The 17,839-nt window shown below is 40.8% G+C and overlaps 1 protein-coding gene across 1 annotated transcript in view; it reads left to right on the plus strand.

Annotated features, from left to right (window-relative positions):
• The first annotated feature begins 667 nt into the window (after nucleotides 1-667).
• LOC129718376 (cytochrome P450 4c3-like) overlaps nucleotides 668-17,839 on the plus strand; it is a 28,040-nt gene continuing 10,868 nt past the window's right edge. The window contains exons 1-2 of the mRNA XM_055669114.1: nucleotides 668-1,090; nucleotides 16,338-16,453. Coding sequence (XP_055525089.1) covers nucleotides 868-1,090; nucleotides 16,338-16,453 — 339 coding nt within the window. The 5' untranslated portion in view covers nucleotides 668-867. The remainder of the gene's footprint in view (nucleotides 1,091-16,337; nucleotides 16,454-17,839) is intronic.

Consider the following 17,839-nt stretch of genomic DNA (forward strand, 5'->3'; position numbering starts at 1 on the left):
AATATTAGTTGGGATGCGTTTTAAAAACAGTGTGGGCGATTCTTGAACCGATAACGACTTCTGTCTGATACACATACCATTAGAATCGATATCATAGAGTACAACCCAGCACGGTCCACGGGTGACAAGTGGGTCACAAGTGGCACGTATCCAGTTTCCAAAAACCAAAATCACACAAAAACCATGACCAACCTGCATCACAAGCAGAGGAAAAGAGAAGAAGAGAAGAAACAAAAATACGAGCTAAGCTAATACCAATGTTGCAAGCTCCCGACTAGTTTCGATCAACGCGCGCGTTGACCAAAAAGATCGATTACGTAATTATACGCTTTTCAAAACAGTACCAAAAACATCTAACACGCTCCGCTGCATTCGCTGCAGCTGGCCGGCGACGTCACCATCGCCAAACCCCCCAAAAAGACTTGATCCGAAGCGACGAACCTGTTGTCGCGCGGAAGGTCCAAAAAATCAACAACAACATCAGCAGCAGCAGCGAAAAATGTTGCTCGCAACATTGAAAAGCTGCACGATCGCGGTCTCGTCGAGTTGTGCGTTGGTCTCGCCGCGATTGCTGCTGCGACATTGTTCCAAGCGAGACGCAAAGTGTCCACCAGAAGTTATAAATATATGCCGGGTGGTTAAAACGAGATTAGTCTGTTTCAATCATTCGGTCGCACTCGAGGTAGGCCGGAAGGCAGATAACGAATTAGGTCGGACCCGCGGTAGACATTCGGGAGTTCCACGTGTCCGTACTGGTTTTTTTCGTTCAACGATTCAGTTTGCAGACGGAAACACGTGTAAAGGATCTGTGATAGTGACGAAGTGAATGTCGGCCAAACTAGAAGACTGAAACGTAGATTTATAACAATGTTTGAATCGTACATCCGGAGCAGCGTGCTGCTCTCCAAGGCAATCAAAATTGGTTCCTACTTCTCACCAATCACTTTGATACTGGTGACTATGATTTTCGGCGCAATTTACGTGTACAATAGGCGCCGAGCGCGGCTGGTAAAATTGATCGAAAAAATCCCTGGACCAGCCAGCATGCCCTTCCTGGGGAACAGTTTGCACATCAACGTGGAGCACGATGGTAAGGAGTGTAATCGAAACCCGACATTTTATTTGAGTTGATGCAAAGTTGGATTGAGGTACTCGTGACAAATTATTTACAATGCCACCCAAAACAATTTCGGTTTCTAATGGGTGGAGTATTTCTGTGGGAAAACTACGACGAAACTGGTGAAGCTCATTTACGAAGTTTTGACACCAAACCGAATTAATTGTTTTCGAATGACGGTCGTAAAAAACAACGTCCTTGAAAGCTTTGAGTGTTAGCGTTTAAGATATGGCACTATTTTTAGGCTATAGGATTTACGACACGTGCACTTTTCATCGTCTCTATTTGAACTTAAAAGCTTTACTGCCGAAAGTAAAACAGCTTAGAATAACTTTTTCGCCACAACCGACTAAAATATTACATATACTTTATATACTTTTTTACTGTGTCCAAACCGGATTTATCAAAAATTTATTGCTTTTTTAGGGATTTTTTTACCAATACCTAATTTATAACCCAGCATGTGTAAAGGAGAGGGTAAGGAATAAATGAGATGAAGTTTTTGAATCATAGGTTCAGAGATTAGAAATGAGAACTTTTCTATTATATAAACAAAACTATATTTCTTATTCTCGATTCAGGCTGAGTGTTTGATTTAATCCCAAGAAAAAAGCGTGCAACCATTTTAACCAATCACAAATAGACGGAAGCGAAGACTTAATCCAGAGAAGTAGCACTACAAGGGCAAACAAATCTATTTATTGAATATAGTTGTTAGATAGTTAGACAGATTGCAAATGTATACTGTAGAACACGTGTAACGCATTCAAATCTCTGTGAATCTTAAAGATCACACCTTATTTTTGAATAGTTGATTTGCATACAACTCACTATAGAACACTAATTCAACGAATTTGCCAATCTGATCACGTACCGTTCGTCACCGATGGCAATCTGCAAAAAAAAGGAAGAAACAAAGACGCACCCATATCGGCACCCATGTCATGCAGCATAAATTCGACAACATTATCATTATGCAGGGAATTCGAGGCCGCAGCAGCGATTTTGCCTCCCGGCGATGAGCTTTCGGTCGACTCTTCGGAGTAAACCCAGAAGATAATGATTATAATCCATTTGGATCGATCCACTAATTACGTATTGAATAATTGTTCATGGTTTTTGATTATACTGTCTGTCGGTACCAACTACGTAGTTCAGGAGTATACCTTTAATGAAGCTGCTTGAGTAGCTCACCTGTGTCACCATCGCTATCAGCGGAAATATTTTTTCCTAATAAGGACTAAAAATATGCACCCAACAGTCCAAGAAAGGTACAATATTTTGGACCACCCAAGTAGCCGGTTTAAGGAAATTCCTGAAATCGCTTGGCTTTTTGTCGGTCGCACCATAGACCTACTAACCTCATTTTACACCTTCCAGTCGCTTCCCTTTGGTGACCGTTGTAGTCCTCACAAATTGTTGTTGCAATTCTGATTGCACAATATTGGTAACTGAACGAAAACCGGAATTCTATAATTATTCTATAATTGATTCCTAATTTTGAAAACAAGTACTTATCTCGAACAAAAAATTGCTTATGAATTTAATGCTCAATTCGCATATACCATTTATCTATAACAAAAATATCAATTACTATGAAAATTAGCACATAAATCCGACGGTTTTTGCACCATTCCCCTTTTTTAATCTATCGTGCCCAAGCATTTTCTGCCGCAACTCACTTAGTTTGACTGAGCCGTACGTCGCCTTAAGATCCATAAACAGAGAAAGAGTCTGCACGTTCTTCATCAAAAGTTTATTTTATATGTATTACAGATGCCTGCGGTTTTCCTGATCATGCACTTTCCGTGTACAATGCGCATAATGTCGCATCTAATGCGCTGTTTGGCACATCTGATGCGACATTATGCGCATTATGCGTCGTTATTTCGATTTTCCACTGGACCAATAATATTACATTTTTGAGCACATCAAACAAGCTTTACCAGGTTGCCGATTGGACTCAGGAGTGTATTGGTGGAAACGTGTTTTATTTATTGTCGCTACAAAAATTTCTTTCTACTGCATTGTTTTTGATCAATGCCAAATTTTCCGTCGAAAGTTTAACACGTTGTTTTTTTTTCAATTCTTTTGAGATGCCTATTGTTTTAACTGGCTCGCATAGTTACACTTTGTGGTCAGTTAGAACGATTTTACTAACTTTTTGGCTATTTTCTGACCTTCCTGAGCATGATGCATCGCTTGTAGAAATACGGTCACGACAAAATTGAGCAAACCAATACTTTACAGTTGAGTTAACAGGAGCAAATTGTCGTTTTTGAAGACCTTCCCTGTTTTCCAGAGTTTACCCTTCAGAACTACCCGCAACTTTTCTATTAGGTGAAGTTTTGACTAGTTCAGCAGATCTACCACCTTCGGTACAAAAACAACATCGTTGGCTTCGTATCACTCCATCACCGGCTTTCCATAATCCGGCCGAAACCGCGTGTCACCTTTGTAGGACGTTCTTCTTCAGATATTTGGCCGCTGGTGGTGCCGGTCGTTATGTACGGGTTGTTGAATTTGCCACACCCACAGCTCACCGGCGACACCAGCTACTTTTTTGCATGTTAGTCGACCTTCTTCTCATTGTCTACTGGACGAACCTGGTGGAAGAATTTACCTTCTTTGCCATGTCCCTAATCGAAAGATTTGGCCTGCGTTTGGAAATGGTCAGATGTTCGATTCCCAACTGTTACACTTCCCATCTATGAAAGTGGCCTGAATGATCCACAACCGCGCTCATAACTGTTTGTCGAAGCACTTCTTTCTTGGAAGCCATCTTGATAACCACTTGGCCACTTGACAAATTGTGACGAAACTCGGCACATGTAAACATTACACTCTAAACTAGTTTGACCACAAATTTCATCAATTGTACTTTAAGACCAGCTGGAAGGTTCATCCGCGGGAAACACAATGTCTAATACTAGCACTTTGTTCCAGCGAAGAAGTGTCGGGGTAGTTTTTTAGAATATGCAACAGAAGGTTGCAGGAAAACTCTCTCTTCAATATTATCTCGCACTCATACTACAACGCAACCCGTGTTGATATTGAGTGCTGTGATCGCACCAAACCATTTGTTTTCGAAACCCATGTCAATGTCTCTCTCTTCAGTATTCTCAAAATTCACATTTTTTCATCTTTTCTACGAATGCTTGTTTTTAATCAGCTCGAGGAAGTTTCTGTTTTCAATCACACCTAATAGTTTTGGGTAATGGTAATTATTTAAAACTATCATTTAGTCGACAAATAATTATGATGTTTTTGTTTGCTAGACAATATTTTATGATCTGACGAACTTTGAAGAAAATTCGCTTCTCATAACTTTGCTAATCCCATCCTGGAGCTGTATGTTTTGCTAATGAAACCAGTTGAACACCAGCTCAAGAAATTTTTAAGATCTCGGTAGTTATTTGAAAACACTTCGTTTAACTCAAATTTCAAGTATACAAATTTATTGTCAGCGCTCCGTTGGCAGCGAATTTGAACACTTTCTTCTTCTTGAAACGATCATCCACTTCAAATTTATCCTTTCCAGTGAAAAACTTCCGTCCTGGTAGTTGTTTGAAAGCAGCTTCAACATACATATTAGGGTGGGGAATCGTTATATGGAAAAAAACGAAACTTGATAGCAGAAGGCCAGAACCAAGTTTTTTTTTTGTTCTTTTTGGGGCCCCTAACAATCCTAAATTTATCGGAAGCCGATTGGTTTTGTCTCCGCTTGGCGCATTGCATTTAAATTATGGTATGGAAAAACCAACTTGTTTGCATTTTTCATTCTAAAGAGTTCACAAACCCAAGGTTTCATGACTTCAAATGGTGGGTTTTCTGATGCCTAACAACTTGGCCGAAGACACTAAAGAGCCAGGGTGTCCAAAAAAATACTAGAGCTGTTCAAAGTTGAGTACGTCGAAATTTATGTTTCAAATCATTTTTTCTGTCAACACTGCCAGTGTACCGGCGTTAATCAGATTTCCATCAGAAGTGACCTCAGAAACACGTTGTAGATTCTACCTACGCCTAGAATGTTGACCTAAATTTGTTTGCTTGATCCAGCTGAGTGTATAAACTCGTTACGACAGGTTACTTCTGATGGGAATCCTGCTGACACCGGTTCATTGGTAATGTTGGCAGAAAACAAGATTTTCTGCATTTAAATCGACATACTCAACTTTGAACAGCTACAGCTCTTCTCATGGACATCCTAGCTCTTCAGTGTCTTCGGCAAAGTTGTTAGGCATCTGAAATACTATACTTTAACATAATGTAGTGCATTATTAGAGTATTATTGAGCTCTCTAGAAAGGTAAATGCAAAAAAGTAGGTTTTCTCATATAAATTTCTATACAAATTTGAAATGCAATGCGCCAAGCGGAGACAAAACCAATCGACTTCCGGTAAGTTTAAGGTTGTTTGGGGCCCCAAAAGGAACCAAAAAAGCTTGGTTATGGAAAATCGATCATTTTTCTCCACCCTAATACATATCATCGTCCATTACACAGAAACTGCTTTTCGTCGAGTAGTGTGTGTAGAGCTGTCTGGCATGGATTTCGGCAGTTGTTTGCTGCCGCTCATCAAGATTTGGGAACTTTTGAACCTTGTATGTAATCCATTTCCTACCTTGACCTTCTGGAAATATGACTTCGAAACTCGAAGCTTTTTGGCAGGTAAAAATTCTTTTGACCTTCCCTTCTATTTTTTTGCATGTTGGTCCCGGTATTCTTCCTGCTACACTCTTGTGGTCTAATGTCAACTTGTTCTTGAACCCTTTTAGAACTCTTGACGTGGTCGAACTACACATGTGAATCATTTTTCCCAACGCACGATGGGATGGGGAAGCTCCAGATTTGCCGTGTGTGCGTAAAAAATTGTTTCTCGCCCTTTCACTTGTTTAGCTTTTATATTGGTGGCAACAAATAACACAAATGTCAAATTCACAGAATGTAAACAATACACTCTGAAGACAGAAAGTTCGCAATTTAGGTAACTTTCGTCGTGAAGGTGCTGCAATAATTTCGTGTTCACCCTCCATAAGTTATCGGACGTGTTGCGCTAGTTTATTCATTCTTCATGCTTTGTGCTCTTCAGCCGCTACATGTCTAAAGCTGGCATTAGACGAAGAAAATACTTGCTATTTTTGGTATGGATTTCATTTTGTGCAAATAAAATTAGTACCAAAAAAAGCAAATATTTGCTTCGTCTAATACCTGCTTAAGTCAGGGGTTCCCATTCTGCTCGGTGGAGCACTTTTTTAATCCAAAATATGTGGCGGAGCACCTATATTTTTTAATTAATAAGTAAATTGATTCGAAAATGCAGGTTGGTTAGCAAATTTTGATAAGTGTAAATCAAGGCCCCGCTATGACCTGTCACCTCTAGCGAGAACGTTCTCGAACTCTACAGGGTGATAACTGGAATATGAGTAATCTTAGCGATGATCGAGTTCCAACCCCAACAAGAATCTTAATCGAATTGAGAAAAGGGTAAAATTTACTGCCAAATACCTGCGAGACCAACCTCAGGTAGTGTGGGGTTTCACCCACTAAAAAACCATCCCAAAAAGTATTATGGGCTGGAGACCCATAATAATTTTCGGGACGACCGTTAGGTATTACTTTGGGAAGCGGTTTTCCTGGTTTGGGCTACCTCCTGGCTCTATCAAGTCTTCTAGCTAATTAGGTAACTAACCTGGAGGCTGCTAGCTAACACTGGCGTGTCGCTGGTCAACGGTGGCCGCCTGCTTTGCAACTCTAGGACCACTCAAGTGGAGGCTGCACAAACCGTCCTCCAGATGTTCTGAAATGGGTTGTCCGGAGTAGTATCTGGCCCACTCACTACAAACATGCTCAGCAGTCTCTTCCGCGTCCACGAACAGAAAAGACGATATAAAGATCTTCACCGGGAACTCAAACGCATAGAAAAGAAATAGTTTCTCCGTCCAATTATTGGTATACACAGCCTTCATGCCACCAGTGATGATAACGGCCTGAGGTTGGTGAATTTCGTCGCAGCCAGAAGAAAATATCTCTAGCACATATTTCGAACGAACAGATACCCGGAAATACACATGGTAATACCGTAATGGCAAAGCCTGCTCTCAGATACCATATTCTTGTTGACTCATGGGAGGTGGATGGCATTTCTCAGACGTCATCAGTGCGCGGTCCTTCCGAGGCCCAAATGTCTGACTCGCGTAGCTGGCGAACGTATACAAGTTCAGTTCTTCGGGAAAATACGGCTGTCACGGGTTGTCAGCTGACGGAAATGCTGTTGAGAAAACTCGGAAAATTTACGAACCGACTTGGGTGAGATAAAAAAAACTTGGGAAGAGCCACCAAACAACTGGAAAGGACGACATCCCCCCATAGCAGTGAGCTGGCTATGCAATGCCGCAAACAGAGACTTTCACAGTAGTTTCAAAAATAAAGGTGGTCCGCCAAATATTTTGATTTAAAAAAGTGTTCCGCCGAGTGAAAGACATGGTAAACCAACAGAATCTGTTTTTGTCAAAAACGCCCCGGAGCACTTTCAAATGCGTCGCGGAATATCAAGTGCTCCGCGGAGTTACACTTCCCATCTATGAAAGTGGCCTGAATGATCCACAACCGCGCTCATAACTGTTTGTCGAAGCACTTCTTTCTTGGAAGCCATCTTGATAACCACTTGGCCACTTGACAAATTGTGACGAAACTCGGCACATGTAAACATTACACTCTAAACTAGTTTGACCACAAATTTCATCAATTGTACTTTAAGACCAGCTGGAAGGTTCATCCGCGGGAAACACAATGTCTAATACTAGCACTTTGTTCCAGCGAAGAAGTGTCGGGGTAGTTTTTTAGAATATGCAACAGAAGGTTGCAGGAAAACTCTCTCTTCAATATTATCTCGCACTCATACTACAACGCAACCCGTGTTGATATTGAGTGCTGTGATCGCACCAAACCATTTGTTTTCGAAACCCATGTCAATGTCTCTCTCTTCAGTATTCTCAAAATTCACATTTTTTCATCTTTTCTACGAATGCTTGTTTTTAATCAGCTCGAGGAAGTTTCTGTTTTCAATCACACCTAATAGTTTTGGGTAATGGTAATTATTTAAAACTATCATTTAGTCGACAAATAATTATGATGTTTTTGTTTGCTAGACAATATTTTATGATCTGACGAACTTTGAAGAAAATTCGCTTCTCATAACTTTGCTAATCCCATCCTGGAGCTGTATGTTTTGCTAATGAAACCAGTTGAACACCAGCTCAAGAAATTTTTAAGATCTCGGTAGTTATTTGAAAACACTTCGTTTAACTCAAATTTCAAGTATACAAATTTATTGTCAGCGCTCCGTTGGCAGCGAATTTGAACACTTTCTTCTTCTTGAAACGATCATCCACTTCAAATTTATCCTTTCCAGTGAAAAACTTCCGTCCTGGTAGTTGTTTGAAAGCAGCTTCAACATACATATTAGGGTGGGGAATCGTTATATGGAAAAAAACGAAACTTGATAGCAGAAGGCCAGAACCAAGTTTTTTTTTTGTTCTTTTTGGGGCCCCTAACAATCCTAAATTTATCGGAAGCCGATTGGTTTTGTCTCCGCTTGGCGCATTGCATTTAAATTATGGTATGGAAAAACCAACTTGTTTGCATTTTTCATTCTAAAGAGTTCACAAACCCAAGGTTTCATGACTTCAAATGGTGGGTTTTCTGATGCCTAACAACTTGGCCGAAGACACTAAAGAGCCAGGGTGTCCAAAAAAATACTAGAGCTGTTCAAAGTTGAGTACGTCGAAATTTATGTTTCAAATCATTTTTTCTGTCAACACTGCCAGTGTACCGGCGTTAATCAGATTTCCATCAGAAGTGACCTCAGAAACACGTTGTAGATTCTACCTACGCCTAGAATGTTGACCTAAATTTGTTTGCTTGATCCAGCTGAGTGTATAAACTCGTTACGACAGGTTACTTCTGATGGGAATCCTGCTGACACCGGTTCATTGGTAATGTTGGCAGAAAACAAGATTTTCTGCATTTAAATCGACATACTCAACTTTGAACAGCTACAGCTCTTCTCATGGACATCCTAGCTCTTCAGTGTCTTCGGCAAAGTTGTTAGGCATCTGAAATACTATACTTTAACATAATGTAGTGCATTATTAGAGTATTATTGAGCTCTCTAGAAAGGTAAATGCAAAAAAGTAGGTTTTCTCATATAAATTTCTATACAAATTTGAAATGCAATGCGCCAAGCGGAGACAAAACCAATCGACTTCCGGTAAGTTTAAGGTTGTTTGGGGCCCCAAAAGGAACCAAAAAAGCTTGGTTATGGAAAATCGATCATTTTTCTCCACCCTAATACATATCATCGTCCATTACACAGAAACTGCTTTTCGTCGAGTAGTGTGTGTAGAGCTGTCTGGCATGGATTTCGGCAGTTGTTTGCTGCCGCTCATCAAGATTTGGGAACTTTTGAACCTTGTATGTAATCCATTTCCTACCTTGACCTTCTGGAAATATGACTTCGAAACTCGAAGCTTTTTGGCAGGTAAAAATTCTTTTGACCTTCCCTTCTATTTTTTTGCATGTTGGTCCCGGTATTCTTCCTGCTACACTCTTGTGGTCTAATGTCAACTTGTTCTTGAACCCTTTTAGAACTCTTGACGTGGTCGAACTACACATGTGAATCATTTTTCCCAACGCACGATGGGATGGGGAAGCTCCAGATTTGCCGTGTGTGCGTAAAAAATTGTTTCTCGCCCTTTCACTTGTTTAGCTTTTATATTGGTGGCAACAAATAACACAAATGTCAAATTCACAGAATGTAAACAATACACTCTGAAGACAGAAAGTTCGCAATTTAGGTAACTTTCGTCGTGAAGGTGCTGCAATAATTTCGTGTTCACCCTCCATAAGTTATCGGACGTGTTGCGCTAGTTTATTCATTCTTCATGCTTTGTGCTCTTCAGCCGCTACATGTCTAAAGCTGGCATTAGACGAAGAAAATACTTGCTATTTTTGGTATGGATTTCATTTTGTGCAAATAAAATTAGTACCAAAAAAAGCAAATATTTGCTTCGTCTAATACCTGCTTAAGTCAGGGGTTCCCATTCTGCTCGGTGGAGCACTTTTTTAATCCAAAATATGTGGCGGAGCACCTATATTTTTTAATTAATAAGTAAATTGATTCGAAAATGCAGGTTGGTTAGCAAATTTTGATAAGTGTAAATCAAGGCCCCGCTATGACCTGTCACCTCTAGCGAGAACGTTCTCGAACTCTACAGGGTGATAACTGGAATATGAGTAATCTTAGCGATGATCGAGTTCCAACCCCAACAAGAATCTTAATCGAATTGAGAAAAGGGTAAAATTTACTGCCAAATACCTGCGAGACCAACCTCAGGTAGTGTGGGGTTTCACCCACTAAAAAACCATCCCAAAAAGTATTATGGGCTGGAGACCCATAATAATTTTCGGGACGACCGTTAGGTATTACTTTGGGAAGCGGTTTTCCTGGTTTGGGCTACCTCCTGGCTCTATCAAGTCTTCTAGCTAATTAGGTAACTAACCTGGAGGCTGCTAGCTAACACTGGCGTGTCGCTGGTCAACGGTGGCCGCCTGCTTTGCAACTCTAGGACCACTCAAGTGGAGGCTGCACAAACCGTCCTCCAGATGTTCTGAAATGGGTTGTCCGGAGTAGTATCTGGCCCACTCACTACAAACATGCTCAGCAGTCTCTTCCGCGTCCACGAACAGAAAAGACGATATAAAGATCTTCACCGGGAACTCAAACGCATAGAAAAGAAATAGTTTCTCCGTCCAATTATTGGTATACACAGCCTTCATGCCACCAGTGATGATAACGGCCTGAGGTTGGTGAATTTCGTCGCAGCCAGAAGAAAATATCTCTAGCACATATTTCGAACGAACAGATACCCGGAAATACACATGGTAATACCGTAATGGCAAAGCCTGCTCTCAGATACCATATTCTTGTTGACTCATGGGAGGTGGATGGCATTTCTCAGACGTCATCAGTGCGCGGTCCTTCCGAGGCCCAAATGTCTGACTCGCGTAGCTGGCGAACGTATACAAGTTCAGTTCTTCGGGAAAATACGGCTGTCACGGGTTGTCAGCTGACGGAAATGCTGTTGAGAAAACTCGGAAAATTTACGAACCGACTTGGGTGAGATAAAAAAAACTTGGGAAGAGCCACCAAACAACTGGAAAGGACGACATCCCCCCATAGCAGTGAGCTGGCTATGCAATGCCGCAAACAGAGACTTTCACAGTAGTTTCAAAAATAAAGGTGGTCCGCCAAATATTTTGATTTAAAAAAGTGTTCCGCCGAGTGAAAGACATGGTAAACCAACAGAATCTGTTTTTGTCAAAAACGCCCCGGAGCACTTTCAAATGCGTCGCGGAATATCAAGTGCTCCGCGGAGCACGGTTTGGGAACCCCTGCAATTGTTCAAATTAGCCACAGTTATCTAAATCTTCAACATTATTTAACATTAAGTGTATTTGTATTTCCGAGTCACATACCAAGACATTCCCACAAAAGTGTATACCTTGACATGTACATTAGACTGGGATACGGTTATATGGGGGAAAAGTGATGGTGTTATTTTGTCGCTCCAATGCACACGCTTTATGGCTATTAATCCACTTTTTCAAATCTTCTCTAGAAATGTCCACTTGACTCTTAAAAAATATATCGAGACATGATATTTGTAGGAAATTTTGCTTAGAGAAACTCTTCCGAAGATCGCAAGGCGCTGCAATGCCTGCAGAAAACGTAATTCACTTCAAACTGATGTCTGACGAACGGCTGCGTTAAATTTTTCTACCAACACTGCTGTTGCTATCTCACCCACGTGATACAAAACAACTACGCGTAGCAATAAGCTTGAAAATACTAAGAACAAAACATCACGCTTACAAGTTTTAACAGGCCTAGGCGAGGATAAGAAGAATCGTTCTAGTGATCAATAAACAGTTGTCCTCACGAATTTCCTTTTGAAAAAATTAAGCAACAATAAATAATACTGTAAGCAATTGTACTACAGATGAATGCTTCGAAGACGCTATGGTCTCGAAGTGAGGACGCTACAGAATTAATTTCGCCACACTGCTATGTTTAATCAACCGTGCTCCACTCTCCTTCACATGCTTTTATCTACATGGAAATGCAATGATACTGGCTGCGTTGATCCAATTCCGTGGACATCTAACTCGCTGTGCTGCAGGGTAGTTGTCCGGCAATTGATGCAACATATCCTCACTAACCTTACCAGTCAGCTCCAGGCCGAAGTGTCTCTTACAATTCGAAGAAGTCGTCTCCATTCAATTCGGTTCATGGTTGCAGCTCGCCAGCCATGTCGTCTGTGGAGGCCTCGCAGATCGTCTTCCACTTGATCGAGCCACCTTACTCGCTGCGTGCCCCGTCACCACGTTCAAGTCGGGTCGTTTTCAAGATCCATTTTCACCGTGTTTTCGTCCGACATCCTAACGACATGCTCAGCCCACCGTAGTCTCTCGATTTTCGCCGTTTGAACGATGAGTGGTTCTCCCAGTAGCTGATGCAACTCGTGGTTTATGGTTATTTTATATAGTTCAACATGTCCAACCCAGCGTATTAATCCGGCTTTAACTACCTTTGAGATACTGGGCTCGTCAGCGAGTTGCTCGAGTTCACCGTCACACACCATCCTCCCGCATCCCGCTGCAACGGTTCTTCGCACCCGTCGTTCGGAAACTCCGAGTACTCGCAAGTCGTCGTCGAGCAGTGTAGAGGACCATCTTATTAGCGTTTAGGATACAGATTGTGCGAGGGCTAAGTTTCTTTCATCTGCGGTGCTTCTGAAGCCCATTCGTAGAAAATACACCTCCCTATCTCCCCATTTAGCTGAGGTAGACAAATCGATATACTACCTCAAGCTCATCACCGTCGATCGTCACGCCTAAGTGAACCCTGCCGTGCTCGGTTCCACCAGCCAGCGTAATTCGTTTTGGACGTATTAACCCGAATCAACCCAATGATGCCATATGGCAGCGGTTCTCAACCTGGGGTACGCGTACCCCTGGGGGTACTCGAAAGCTTTCAGGGGGTACGCGAAAAAAAATCAGTAATGGCGGACGAAGCAATTATTCTCTATAATACTTCATTTGTTGGTCAATCTAGCCTCTAAAACATGACTGTAGTAATCAAACAAACTACAGTTTAATTCGGAACCTTAACTAGACTACCACAACATGATCTATCATTACTCTCCCCACTCTGCAAGAACATTCCAAGCCAGGGGGTACAATTGATATGAAAAATATCGCCGACAAAAAAAGGTTGAGAACCGCTGCCATATGGCATCATTTGACACATTGAACATTTCTCGGCTTAACATGAAATTCAGTGACATTTCCATCATTCGACAAAACTTTTATGGACTCAAATAGATGCCGCTTGGCAGAGAAAACAATATCATGTGAGTTTAGTTTTATATATGGACGCGGTAGCTACCTAAATTTGGAAAAAAAATCACGGGGAATCCTCGACTAGTTCGGGTTAATCATCAACCCAATAATTCCTCCCTCGCGTTTTGCTCTGGTGAACTGCTCTGCCACCGCCACAGATGTTCTGCCGACAAAGTCTACGTTACCAGCAAGGGAAATAAATTAACTGAATTAGACCCGGATAATCCAACCGAAATCCTCACGATTGCACTGGTTTTTATCCATCGTAACCTTAATCAGTCGGATCAGCTTCCCGGGAAAGCCATTCTCGTCCATGATCTTATATAGCTCTTTTCGGCTAATCGTATCATATGTGGCTTAAGAATCGGTGAATAGGAGGCGCGTAGGTACTCTGTACTTACAGCGCTTGTGGAGGATCAGTAGCAAAGTTAATATTTGCTTCTTCGTTGACGGGCCTTCTATAAAACCAACTTGATAACTTCTCACGAATCCTAGTGACTAGTGACGACAGACGTTGGAAGATGACTTTAATCAGTCGATGCAGGCACTCGTCCAACTTGTCCAGGTCCATCTTGATAAGCTTCGCTCCTACATCATCTTTTCCGGCCGATCTGTTGTTCTTCAGCCGTTTGATGGTATTCCTAACTGCGCTCATCGTTGGGAGTCTTACGTCTACATCCTCCGCTGCATTAGCGATCATTTCCACCGTCGTATTGATCCTCTTGCTGTACGCCATTTATCGAAGGCCTTTCGGTCACCTCACGATCATCCACCAGAATACTCATTTCCTCATATCGGCACATTGAGCGAGTTTCTGGTAGATCTTTCGCGCCTCATGAGAGTGATCCAGATGTTGTAGTTCCTCGAACTCCGTCTCTTACTGGCGGTGCTTCTTTTCCATGAATAGTTGGTCTGTGTATTCCTGACGAGTACCCGCGCAGCGTTCTTTTCACCCACTCCTTCCTTCTGTTTCATTCAACATGCCTTAGGACTAGTCAGCCTATACACCAGAGAGACCCCGAAACACTCACCGTTGGGGCAACTGTCAACATCAAAACGGGCGATCTGTATAATTTTGCATTGCCGTTATCCGTGTTGATGTTGACAGTTGCCTTAACGGTGAGTATCTTGTCATTTCTCTAATATACAGGTTCCCTGCTTAGAACGCTTTCCGCTATGCAGGTAATGGCTGCTTTCAATGTTTTCATTTTAATGTTTTCGAGGAGACGAATCTTTTGAGCCCTACATGTAAGCGTGATTCGAAAAGTCGATTTCGATTGACATTCTAATGAATATTATCCGACCTCTGAACCGTTAACTGGCATTGTACAAGCACTACAAGGATCAAAGTATAAACAAAGCTTTTGTTGCAAAAAAAAAACAAAAAAGATTTCAAGATTACTTTCTGTGGTTGTAAAATGAGGTTTAACGAAAGAGTTAACACTAGATAATGGAGGAGCTTGTTAAACATACGAATATTTAGGCTACTGGAAACACTGTACAAAATCCGATTGAAAACAACAACATCGGTTCAATGATTCCGAACAATATATAGAGCCAGCGGTAATAAAACCGAATTTTCGCGTCAATTTGTGACACTGCAGAACAAAGTTCCCTAACTTCATTCCGAAGGCCACAACAGTTGGCTTTGTGGGCAGAACCCGGAGAATCTACCTACTCCAAAGCTCACTAGAAAAGTCAAATCGTTGCAACCTGGGATGTGCACGGAATAATATTCATCGACTATCTTCGAAAGGAAACACAATTTATACCGAATTGATACCGTGCAGTAGAGAAAAGAAAGTTATTGAAAACTATAAAAACTGCCTCACATGAGCAAATAAAAACATAACCACCTATATTGCAAAATCGAAATCAATATAAAATATACCAAATGTAACAATCCAAAACACACAATAAAAGATTACCTAATCTCCAGTGACTTGGTTTGGTACAACATTTCTTACCCTCACACCAACATCATTCGACTGTTTTGATAGCGAAAGTATATGACCAAAAAAAAAGCGAAAAGTAGGCTACACGGTCCAAAAAAAGGAACATTAAATTAACTAACTCCGCTCAACAGGGTTTTGTTTGTTGCCCACACGGAACGAAAGTCAAGGTTGTTACGCGATTAAACCAAAAATTTAGCCCACTCTTTATCGCTTCATACTTCATATGAGTAGCACAAAAGTCACAAACAGGTTTAATGCAACATTTTGCTATGATCTGCGTCTTGTCTCCAAAGAATGTGATCAACAACGTCCTCCAAGCTGATTCCCAAATAAATGGAGAGTTTAATGGAGAGGCGCGACTCTTAGTATTTATGTCTTTTATACATAGGCTGCTATACATATAGGCAAACGGTTAGAAACAAAGAGAGGTTGTTTACTGTTAGATCACAGGTGGACGCCAAATTGTTAACCGAGCTCGGTTAGTTTGAATTTTATATCAACGAGTCTCGAGGTTTTTTTTTCGGGTGGCTCTCATCTAGCCACACGAGTTTGCTCCGGCTGGGTCAAAAAACTGACTGTGCAACAGAAAACCGGACCGATAGTTGACGCTGACACTGTTGTTTTGACACTTCGCTTTGGTTGAATAGTTTTGCCATAAACATTTCGATTTGGCGAAATTACGAACATGCTTTTACCAGGATGTGTTTGATAACTTTTATTTTGAATTATTATTTTTTGCATTTATATACAATAAAAATCAGCTTTGAAAATATCAACCGCTTGAATGATTTTTTTTTTTCAGAAATCTTCAATCGCATCATTTCGATCCGTAAACTGTACGGTCGACAGCAGGGCTTCAGTAGAGCATGGAACGGCCCCATGCCGTATGTGGTAATCTCTAAAGCGAGTGCTGTAGAGGTAAGTTTTCGTCGTTTTCCTTACATCTACAGTTACATTTTCTACAGTTTCGACATATTTGACAATCTTGACATATATGACATCTATGTCAACATTTCATGCATATATGACATTATCGATGTTCTTGATATTTTCGACGATTCTACCCAGATAGAATTCTCATCTGCAATAATTCGACAACAAACTAGCGCCAATGCATGCGGTCATACTACGGGTGCATTTACCTGTTTGAGACCACAGCTTTCTGAAGGTCATACACAATTTGGTTCGAAACCAACAACACAAACAACCTAAAAGGCCGGACTTGCTGCGAGACAATCACAATCATTGTCCAAAATAAGGTGTTGTTTTTCTGAAGCATCCATCGCAAGGCAGAACTAATGCAGTATGGTCTATATAGGGTGTGGCAGTGGTATCATAGTTGTACTGGTAAATGTGTAAAACTGCTATGATTTTATTTACAGCACCGTTGCTAGGAAAGGTACTACGTCATATCAATGTTTTAGTTTTGAGTGATAATAAAATGTGTGATAATAATAAAAAAGTGATAATAAAACTCGGATATTTAGCTGTGACAATTAAGATATTTTGGAATACCCAGGTGTGCAGTCTCTTGCTGTGGCATTTCTGCCTATCGTGCTGCAAAAAAATAGTTTGCGTTGTTTCCCGAAGGAACTATACCAGACATTCTGCGCAATTAAAATAGATATGAAATGTATTTTCAGTACATTCCCAGTAGCATGATTTTAAAAATGCGCGAATATGCTAGAAAAAACAGGCACGTGCTAACAAAATATGCCAGAATACCGCTCCTTTAAAACAGAATAATTCTAGCTCGCCCATCTACTCGAATACATTCGTTGGAAAAACCATCTGACCGACCAACGTGAAACGCGAAACGTTAAAAAAGATAGTACGAGAAATACCAAAAAACCTGAGAAGTTTTGGTTCGGATTGAATGCCCCATGTTTATACGATATTAAGTGGATCGGTAAACAGTGGATCGTTGCAGTCCTTTGGACAGGTAACGTCTTTGACGGTAATCGATTCAGCTGATACTGCTGTGGCATGAAAAAATTATACCAAAGGAGAAGCAAAACGAATAAAAGAGATTTGCCATTTCATTAATCAATAAACTATTATAATGCCATCATCTTTTTAGATTTTTTAACCTTAAAGATATCCGAAAATAATATGTAACATGAAAAAAATAAAAACGATATTGCATTTAGAGTACAGTATTCATCGCAAAAAGCAGCTAATTTGTATCAAAATTCAAATAAAATTAGGAAAGCGTGAACAGTGCTTTTCCCTAGTCTATTCAGAAAATGAATTTATGAAAATTATTTGTAAAATAAGCATAAACATTAAAACATGTGAATTATC

This window comes from Wyeomyia smithii, chromosome 1 (genome assembly GCF_029784165.1).
Source record: "Wyeomyia smithii strain HCP4-BCI-WySm-NY-G18 chromosome 1, ASM2978416v1, whole genome shotgun sequence".
Classification (NCBI taxonomy): Eukaryota; Metazoa; Arthropoda; class Insecta; order Diptera; family Culicidae; genus Wyeomyia; species Wyeomyia smithii.